Source organism: Channa argus, chromosome 15, assembly GCF_033026475.1.
Source record: "Channa argus isolate prfri chromosome 15, Channa argus male v1.0, whole genome shotgun sequence".
Classification (NCBI taxonomy): Eukaryota; Metazoa; Chordata; class Actinopteri; order Anabantiformes; family Channidae; genus Channa; species Channa argus.
In genome coordinates, this window is record NC_090211.1 from 19,639,030 (window position 1) to 19,649,770 (window position 10,741).

The 10,741-nt window shown below is 42.9% G+C and overlaps 1 protein-coding gene across 3 annotated transcripts; it reads right to left on the minus strand.

Annotated features, from left to right (window-relative positions):
• Positions 1 to 951: 951 nt before the first annotated feature.
• LOC137099421 (carbohydrate sulfotransferase 12-like) lies at positions 952 to 9,973 on the minus strand. Of its 3 annotated transcripts, none has more exons than XM_067476239.1 (5): positions 9,467 to 9,973; positions 6,704 to 7,394; positions 6,202 to 6,354; positions 5,898 to 6,077; positions 952 to 5,175 (listed from the first exon to the last, which is right to left on the minus strand). In XM_067476239.1, exons 2-5 carry the CDS (start codon positions 7,070 to 7,072, stop codon positions 4,624 to 4,626), a joined length of 1,254 nt encoding a protein of 417 aa, XP_067332340.1. In that variant the 5' UTR covers positions 7,073 to 7,394; positions 9,467 to 9,973; the 3' UTR covers positions 952 to 4,623. The 3 variants fall into 3 exon arrangements, with proteins under 3 accessions (XP_067332340.1, XP_067332341.1, XP_067332343.1); XM_067476240.1 differs by lacking the exon at positions 9,467 to 9,973 and adding an exon at positions 8,878 to 9,457; XM_067476242.1 differs by lacking the exon at positions 9,467 to 9,973 and adding an exon at positions 8,019 to 8,871.
• Positions 9,974 to 10,741: the final 768 nt, after the last annotated feature.

Consider the following 10,741-nt stretch of genomic DNA (forward strand, 5'->3'; position numbering starts at 1 on the left):
ACTGTAGTTTGTTGAGCACTAGACGAGAAGATTGTACCCCTCTGTCTGTCTGACAAACAAGAACAGTTCAGGCCGTTTTGATAATAAAAGAAACAATAAAAGGTGAGTCAGAGGTCTCACAAACGGTATGATACACAGTACTGAAATACAGTAATTGATGATGTTTTGCAAAGTCAGAGAGGCCAGATTGAGGTGGTTTGGACATGTTCAGGGGAGAGACTGTGAATATATCGGTAGAAGGATGCTGAGGTTGGAGCTGCCAGGCAGGAGGTGTAGAGGAAGAACAAAGAGGAGATTTATGGATGTAGTGAGAGAGGACATGAAGTTAGTTGGTGTGAGAGAAGAGGATGCAGAGGACAGAGTTAGATGGAGGCACATCATTTGCTGTGGGGACCCCTGAAAGGGAACAGCCCAAAGGTAAAGAAGCTGATGTATTTCAAAGGCAGAATGTCCCTAATTTTTGTGAAAATACTCAATATTTCCATATGTCAAACTGTCTCTGGGCAAAACACTGAACCCCCAGCAGCCCATTCCCAGAAATTAGGGAGGGTTGCGTCAGGAAGGTCATTCGGTGTAAAAACTGTGCTAAATCAACCTGTGGACTAATGATGTCGCTGTGGGGACCCTGAACTCACGGGATAAAGCCGAAAGGACAAAAAAAAGGAAAAAATTTCCTCTTAACATTTTGGTTAAGAGGAAACCACAGCACTGGTGTAGTTTCTTCCCATTTCCTTTAAACCTTATGAGTCTTCACTGCTCAAAAACCTTTCGGCTTCATGGCATTGAGGCAAAAGCAGTATGAGCTCTTCTCTAATGGACAGTTCATAACATGCTAATAGTTCAATATTAGTTTTTTATTATCTAATATACACAATACTGCGTCTCGTTTATCTCGATTATTTTCTTCACTTGAGTTAAGTCACTGACACAAAGAGACTAATAAATCATCCATCATGCCCCACAACCTTTATTTCTCAAACCACCATTACAATGATAAAACTGAAGGGATACTTTGCATTTTTCCCCACGAACGAGAGAAGAACATGAACATCAGTCTCAAAGAATAGTTTTTGGTGTCAGAAAGACGTGCGCATGTTGGACCAGTGTTGGGCTTTTTACTCAAAATTTAATATATCACTTTTTATTTGTTACTTTGTTCAAAACTTATATTACTTTATTATAACTTGTTGCATTACTCATCATATCACTTTGGTGAAGGGTTTCAGGGTATTAAAGATAAAGAGTCAATCACATATGCACCCGAAAGCTTTGTTGGGTCTTTGTTGTAGCTGCTGTCAGTGATTACAGTCCACTTTTAGCTGATCAGCCATCGAAGGGCCGAAGCTTTCGCCTGCGGCTACACCAGGCTCATCTTTGCTGAGGTGCATCTCCACAAGTTTTACGTCGTTGTGCTGTGCTAATATGTGTTTCAAGACGTTTGAGGTTTTTTTTTGATGTGAGAAGAACGAAATGCTCTTATCACCTTTGGTCCAGACAACAAAAGTAACACTGTAAGATTCTCTTTTGAAGGGAGTAACTGTAATATTATCACTGACATTGTATTTGTAACTTTATACTCCTTGTTACTGAAAAAAAATAATATTGTTACAGTAATGGCTTGCAGCCCAACACTGTGTAGGACATGGTGGTAATGCTGTATAATAATATGCATATCGAAGGTTTCAAATGTCCATTATGACTCATTTTTCTCTTACAAAAGCAGCATGTATTCGTAGATCTTCTTCTGCCAATAAATAAACTTTTTGCTTTAGAAAATTGTCCTGTTTCACGTTTTTTTTTTTTTTTTTTTTTTTGCAATTTGAAAGAAAAACAGCCAAGGAAAAGTTAAAGACAGTCACATAAAAAAATGCCAGAGAGGAACATAACAAAAATATAAAAACACATAGAAAAATTGGGATAAATTGACAATCCAAACACTGGTAGAGAGGGAGTGGGGGATGGGTAGGTCCGTTTCCTTTTGTTTTTTTTTAGAATGAACCTGCAACAACGACAACGATTTGTGAAAACCAGTCACTGATGTTAAATAATTTCATCCTCTTCAGGTGTTGATGAAGCCATTAAGGAGTCAAGTTCTGCCCAACATAAAAAACTGAAAACAAATCAAACCTCCCACAGTCATACAAAACAAATGAACCCAAATGAGACAACACTGAGTCAACATCGTGAACATTGTGGTGACTTGCAGAACAATGTGGCACAGAGCACGTCCATGACAACACTTACAGTACAAACACACACACTAATGTGTTTCAAATTACACATGGTGCAATGCACTGGACACGGCCACTTAAGAAAGCACATGGAAAGTCCACAAAATCATCCAGATGCCCAGCAGACAACTCTGCTGAAGGGCTCTGTTATTTTCTATTGGTCACACATAATAAGCACACAACAGAAACAAGGCCAAGTTTATCAAATACCTTGTTGTGGCTTCACATAAGTAAAAATTAAGTCCTACTACAAAAATACTTTTTGCTGTGTAAACTTTTGCAACCAAAGGCACTATCTTCTCTTCCCAAACGTCTGGTTTAAATCCTGTAATCTGCTCAGTGATATGATCAATCCTGGCTCCTTGCCAGGAACAAACCTTTACTTTCGAGACTTGTGACGCAATTACTGACTGTTACGGCGGCGCATCGTAATTAAGAGATACACCTAATATTTATAGGTGTATTTACTGTAGTTTTAAAAGTATTGGAAACTATCAAAGAACTGCTGTGATATATTTATTTCTCTATCTCATAATTACAAGAACAAGGGATCTTTGTTTTTCTTTGGTGAATGCAATGCGCCGCCGGAGACTGTAGCCTCATCTTTACAACTTTACACTTGTACCTAAAGGATTCAGAAATATGTTCACTTTTCGTGTGTCTTCCCACAACAGTCGGGTGCACATCTGAAAACTGAAAGAGATTCCTCCTGTTTGTACAGGCCATCAAATACTCTTCTTGAAGCACTTTCAAAGGATGGGATGGGGGCCAACATCCACAGTCATCACAGTCTGTGACACAATGTGTTGAAAATTAAAAATATTAGGCTGAAGCAGATTTAAAATCAAGTGTAGTGCAAAAATAAATAAAACATTTAAGTGTCATATATCCTCTTTGTTTCCCTCACAAGTTGCAGTTGATGAAAAGTAGCAAAAAGTGGAGATTTTGAACAAAAAATGCTGCAAGTTGGCAGATGTGACTAATTTGGACGTTTAAAGTTTCCTCTTTAAATAAAACTTCATCATTTGTTTCTGCTTTAGTACATTTTGAGCCCCATCACTTGCATAGAAGCATCTTTTGGAGGAAACTCCTAAAGGCCAGTGTGAAAAGGAGGAAGTGCCATAGCAAGTAAAAAAACAGTTTCAGTGTTTATGTGGACACCTGACTGTTGTTTTAAGACCCACTTGAAAAAATGTGAACATCAACCCGCTTCACTAGCGCTGTCCGTTAGCCTCATTTAATGTGCTCAGCTTCTTGCTACAAAACAGTGCATCTCATGAAATTGCTGCCCTTAAAAAAAAAAAAGAAAAACGGTTCAGCTTTCATATTTGCAAAGATGATCGAATGTAATGGTAACACTGCCATGGCAACAGCAAGCGATGACATAAACGTATCCCTTTTGTCGACTGTTTGCTCCCCCTGTGCAAGTGCAGCTGAGGCGAAATCAAAAGAATGCTCAAACTCCAGTTTTCTGCCTCAAACACAAGCTGAGGCCAATCCAGCTATTTAGTTCACACTGGAGCTGCTGTGCTTCTACACGATGAGGTTATGATGTGGCATTTAAATTCACGCTTTGAGAGAGTCAGATAAATCAAGCTGCTAAAATCCTGACAGATGTTATTCTGGTAGCATAATTTACTGCCTCCATGCTGAAACATTAAAGCAGGTGGAACAATGTGTGTTACCTAATGCTTAAATCTGTATGAGGGCTACAAGCATTGGAGCAGTTTCTTACAGCAAGTGAAAAATCCCTTTCATGCTTAACGCGACCATTGCACTTAGACAATGTGAAATAAATTAGCTCCCAGGTTTCTCGCTAGTGAAAGAACGACTAACACTATTCTAGTATCACCTTGTGTTAACTGCATCTGTGGCGACATCGCAAAGGTCGAGTATGGCTCTGTGACTTCACCTCGGCAGCATCCTGCTACAAAGCCTGCGTGATCGTCGCAGTTGAGTCACGACAGAGCTGCGACATCACAAATGACAGGCGTGGCTGTGACATCAAGTTCAGAGTGCAAAACACTGAGCGTGGAGTTTGTGTGAATCTACAGCATCTTAAGGACCCCTGCTGTTTGACCTCCAACCTCCACGGTTCCACCCTTATTCCTGTGCTATTTTTTTTAAATATCGCTGTGATTTGATAAAGCAAGACATTGATAGATAATTCATTTTTTCTGCTACTCAGCTTCACATCATTGGTGTGCTTCATCGAGGAGTGTCTTTAATAACGGGCACATTCAGTTTGGAATAGATGAGACTAGAGAGAACACCTGCAAAGCCCAGAACAAAATGGAGATGTCACTGTTGTTGCAGTGTAGTGTCGTCTCGTTACATTAAAAAACATTTTGTCGGTGTGTTGCCTGATCAGTTTTATAGCAACATAAGTGACTCATAACTCATTGAGGATGGAGTCTGGTCTGTCGTAGCCAAAGAGCCTGAAGTCGGGCTCGTACAGCTTGTAGAGTTCTCTCCGCGCCTCCACAGGCACTGTGCTGAACCAATCAGCTTCCCAGCTGCTGGCTGTGAGGTTCCTATTAGAGGTGGGGAACTCCACAACATTGTCCACCCGCAGCTGGCGTAGCAGATGCTCGCCGTCCTCCTCCGCGGTTTCCAAGTGGCCAATAAAGTCATAATCAATCTGGCATGGGTGGCAAAGCCGGTACACCTGCCGCCAGTGCTCATTAAATGGCATCTCCTTCTCTGTCAGAGGGTCTAGGAGGTACTGGATGAAGTGGGAGAAGGAGGGGTGGATACCCACAGCGAACGCCTCGTCCACAGAGGCAGGAGGGCTTGGCTGGTTGGCATAGCGACGCAGCATGACCTGTGCAAAGCGTCGGTAGAAGTCTTCGTTCCGCAGCTCAAATTTATTCCGGTAGGCGGAAATGAGACGCACAAAGGGGTCCCGCACAAAAAGGAACTTGGTGTATTTCTTCAGCTTCACCTTCACAAATGAACATAAAATATTATTATTACACTCATTATGGACAATAAGTTGAGGTGAAGGCAACTGAAAATAATAAAGCACCCAATAAAACATTCAAGGAGATGATAAAGGGACTTTTGTAGCCAGAAGTGCACAGTGACGGCTGCATACAGCTGTGCTTCACCTTTTAACGTGACCTGTGCATCAGGAGCTTTGAATTGTTGATGCGTTTCCATCAAAAATGTCTCAAAAAGCAAAGCTGATGTCCTTGTGAGGAATTTACTGAATCACCAAACGTGATTTGCAAATAACAAAAATAACAGTATCATGATATCGGAGATAAGCTCTGAACCCTGTTGCTGCAGTGGCAGACGCAGAGACATGTGTCTGCACCAAAAATGTCCCCGAGTAAAATAGCTCGTGAGATTTGTGAGCCGTGGGCTCACATCACTCATCAGTCTCATCGGTGTCAGCTCCGAATAGATGAGGGTAATTTCGTTTTTATTGGGTAGCTAATCAAATGCTAGTCATGCTGTACTAAATGATTTAGCAGGTGTCACAGTCACTTTGGCGCAGGTGAAGCTCTGCATCTGAGGAAAATGCAAAGCTCACAGCCTCAACATGCAGTTTCAGAACGTGGCATGCAAACACTACGACCATTTCACAGACTTAAAGCAGTTAATTAAGTGAACCGATGGGCTTTTTAATCATTTTGGATTATGATGGACATTTTTACCGACCTTCATGAGGTGCTTTGCAAACTTGCCGTAGCGTTTCCAGAACTTGTTGAAGGTAAAGTGCATGCTGCTGTTATGGACCAGGTCTCTGGGGATGGCCAGGGGGTCTCTCTGAGGAACACCCTCCTGCAGAAGGCTTTCGCTGAGGACGATCATGATCCGCTTCCAGTTACTGCACGCCACCTGACAGGAAGTGGAAAGTGATAGAAAGGCCCTCACTAGAACCTGTGTGTATGGACAGACTGCATGCTGTCACTGTGTCTGATACAACCCAGTGCTCCATCAAGTAACTGATCAAGGATCGTACCTTAGGAACATAGCAGTAGATGATGCCGTGCCTGTCGTCCACAATGAGGTGGTCCAGCTCCTTGTTAGGAATGTCGTCGAACGAGCGGTTTTTGCCAGGAAACACCAGGCTGTCGTTAGCACACATCTCCTGGAGCAACCGCCGCCGCTGCTCCTGCTCAGTCCGCAAACAAAACAACTATGAGAAACTGGAATTATTTCACATTTATTAGCAGATGTTTTTTTTTTTTTTTTTTTTATAAATTCACAACTGTGGATTCTGGAATGCGACTGTTCTGCTTGTGAGAACTACAACAGGAGGTTTTTGGCTTCGTCACAGCAGGAAAATCACAGGTGACATTAACACTGCTGGTTTCTAGCATAAAGAGAATGAAGTCATTGTTAGTTTCATTATTGACACATGTGCTTTTTCCTGCTGCAACAAGTCAAAATGCTGCTTTATGGAAGTCAAACCCAGCCCCACCTAACAGCTTGTAATAAGAGGAATAACTTCAGATCTGAACCTGTCTCTCACGGAGCTCTGGTGCCACTGGGGTCAGATGAATCTTCCACTCCCGCCGTGGTACATAGCGCTCTTCTGCTTTCTCCGATTGGTTACTTGCCTCAGCGGGGACAGGGTCCGTGGGCTCACCAGTTCCTGGCTCTAAGAACTGGTTAACAAAGGCATCAATGTCAGACAGGAACGACGGGGTTCTGGAGCTTTGAGGCCGCTGGCGCTGGGGAGGGGGATGCGGGATTTTGGGGCCTGGCGAGACGGGTGTGTGCAAGTACAGGTGAGAGGCTCCGACGTCGTCCCAGTAGATGATGATCAGAAGGATCATGAAGGCTGAACCCAGGATGACAAAAATGTGGAACATCCTGGACGTTCCCATAGCGACTGTTGCTTTGCTATGAGATCACCATAGTAACAAACTGTACGGGGTGTCTCTACAGCATCACCATGGCAACAGATTGCAACAGCTACCTGTGTCTTTCTATGTGATTGCCAGGGCAACAGATTGGGAGCACTTGCTAAGGGGTCACCATGGCAACAGAGTCAAGGTCCAGGAGCTTTCTGTCACCATGGCAATAGATGGATGGCAGCTAAAGCAGGGTGTGTGTTGAAATCGGGCTCATCATGATGCTGGTGCACTGCTGGAGTGCAACTGGCCATGCGTAAATTAACTCTCACCTCTGCTCCATGGCTGCCGCACCCTGCAGACACACACATCAGAGAGAAAAAAAAAACACAGTAACGCATTCCATCGTGTTTGGAAAACCATTCCGTTCGCAGGAATGATTTGCTTATCAACACTTATACATTTCAAAAACAGATGTTACTTCATCCAAACACTGATTTTTGAGCAAAAAGAAAAGCAGCGATTAAGAGCAGAAGCGTGAAGAACAAAAACCAGACATCTCACGCTTATAGATTTAAACAAAATAAAAACATGAAAACCTTTCAAACATACTCTTCTGTTACTAAAAAGAGCTCAGAAACTAGAGCAACTTGAGTGAGTTTACTGGGTTCAGGTTTTGACAAGGCCTGCACTGATTTCGGCCTTCAGCCCTCGGAGTTGACCTAACTCCCACTCGCAGCAGTAAAATCACAAGTGGTTGTCAAATATCTGCATGCCAGGGCGCTGTGCATACCATTAAGCAATAAGTTTAGCATTGTACAAGCATCCTACTGAACACACACACCCACACACACACACACACACCCTTGACACAAGCTGCTTGTAGGAAAAAAAAACACACTGAAGCTCGCTGGGCTCACGCGAAAACAGCCTCATACTTCATTAGAGCAGCCTGAAAGCCAAAAGCAGGCAGCTTTACCTGTTGCCTGTCTCAATCATTTCTTAATTACACTTCATCTCCAGTCTGTCCTTTGCTTCCCGCTCAGTTTACCAGTCACGGAGCATCGCTTTTCCATTCCAACAGACTTCTAAACCTGGAGCTCTCGCTCAACAGTCCTCGTGTTATTTCCCTCGCTTTCCCTGAAGCTTAGAGGCGACCACTGACATGGAAAATCATCATTCCACCTCTCCAGAGGCTGCAGAGTACACGCTCAGCACATCAACGAACCGACTCCTGCGCAGTTATGTACATTAGTACAGATGCATCAGGGGCTGCAGATATGGAACTTTTACTCAAAAACCTTAATACTAGTAACACATTTCAGAAGAAAATATTGGTGTTTTTCCACTCAACAGTACTGTACAAATTATGAGTATACACCCAAAACATTCTGTATGACCTTAGAAAATGGGATTGTTATACTATTCATTACATAAAACTCACCGATACAAGCAAAATGACATTAACACCATGTTTTATAATTTAAGCTGCAGGCCACATATTCTTTGTCCTGGTGGGGTCATTTTGTTTGGTGAATTGTTAAAAACATGAAAAAAGAAACAACTCTTCAGCATTTCCTGTCACCCAACATAACTTTATGAAGTCTCCAAAGACTCAAAAATCTAATCTTCATAAGCAGAGAATAGCTGCACATTTCCGCATGTTATAACCTGCAACTGCCAATTGTGTTGCATCGTCAGTAAATCAAAACCAATGAATCAAAATAATATGGGGCTAATAAATCCTTTGTGATAAGTAAAGTATAGATTCACGCGTAATTACTTTGCTAATTACTTTGGAAACTTTTGCTAGAGTATTAGTAGTAATAGCTGCATACTTGCATTTGAGCACATTTTAGCGAACTTATCCATCACTCAAAGCGCCAGTAACTGGAGGCATTAAGCCAATATTTGGGGATACGGAGTTTCGTTCTGTCTCGTTGCCGTCTGGCTCGCAGCAGCAGCGGAAACAGCAGCAAACGGTTTCGGGAGCAGCCGGAGCTCATCCAGCGGCAGATAAATCACACCGTCCAGTCCACAGCAGCCGGCGGAGGATGCCAGACCGGACACAATGTCGCCTTTGACGGAAGAGCCGCGCCGCGGGAACGGGGCTGCTCCTCACACCGGGGAAAGGGTGGGGGGGCTCCGGTTCATGTGGCTCGGGTTAATTCGAGCTGGAATTTAACGCGGAGACAACGAAGAGCAGCCAGAGGAAACAACAAGCTTCCGGCGTTATTTATTTATTTATTTTTGTTATTTTTTTGCCACAGTCCCCGGCGGCGTCAAAGTAACGCTGCCGCTTCGCGTTGGAGCAAAACACGCGCGAGAAATAATGTTGCTGCCACCGAGTCGTGACACGTTACGTTACTTTTCCCGATTTCTCGACAACGGGAAGGAGGAAGCGAGAACAGAACAGCGCCTTCTCACCTCTTTTCGTGCCCGTCAGCTCCGAGCGCCGCGTCAACTGAGGCTGCCTGTGATGTGAGCCCTGTTTTTTTTTTTTTCTTTTTTTTTTTTGTCTCCTGAAGATGGAGCGGGAGCACGCGAAGCACCGCGAGAGCTTGCAGCTGTAGGTTCTGCAGCGTGAGCTCACGAGGGGAAAGTGTGTACTTTTTTCTGGGTCAGCTCCAGCACAACGTGTCTCTAGTCTGGGGTGATTTATGTCGACAGTCTCTCCTCCTCCCACAGCTCAAAATAGGCCGCTTCACCTGCGAAAAAAAACTCCCAAAATTCGCCTCAGGCCGATGCGGTTAAAAAAAAATCCTCTTATTTGGAAACTCTTCTGATCCTGTGACATCAAAACATTAAACGTGGAAACGAGCCCCCGCAGACTCCCGCATTCCACCCCCACTCCGGGTGTTAACAGCCACTGCTGAGTTCTCATGAATTTGCTTAATATAACTGTGTTTCCTGGCAGTGATTCTACTTAGATCACACGCACACACACATTACCAGTTTTTTTGTTTTTTTTACATAATAAAATCACATCTTATTATGGTCATAATGTCATATTTGATTAAAATTAACGAAAGTAACCATTGGTGGGTTTAAAGAGATTTTGGATTGGAGTAATACACTGCTTTTAACTGTGTACTGGTGTTTTTTAATGTATTTTGACACACAATCATTGAATTGTGCGAGTGGATAGTGGTGCTTTGCACCTTTTTGTTGCTGCTGCTTTGGCCTGGTGTATCTTGAAAATGAGATTTGAAATCTCAGTGAGTTGTTTTTTGCCTTGTTAAATACTCGTTTGATGGGTTTGGTGTTTTGCCCCTTGCCCATTACAAATCATGGAAAAGTGGTAAAAAGGTGGAAAGTAAATTGAAGAAGTACTGTGGCAAATATCAGCCACTGGTTTGGGCGTCTTATATTTACAGAATGCGCCAGATTCATATGTTATTGTGGGGCTGCAGCATGTCGGTGTGCTTGTCCCTTCTGGCAGATGAGATTATTATGAAAGAGGTTGTTCTAAATCCCCATCTGGCCAGCCCATTTCTGTCAAACCTAATCTTCTAGTAAGGTTTGAAAAAACAGTGATTTCTAACAGAAGTCAACTAAGACACCAGGTATTGCTGAGTTAAACCACCAGAGGTCATTTACGTACATACATTTATTCAAAAAGACAGGATGCAAAAAACATCACTCTCGCATAACAGATGCAATAAGCAAATACACATTTAACACATAACTGTATACTCAATA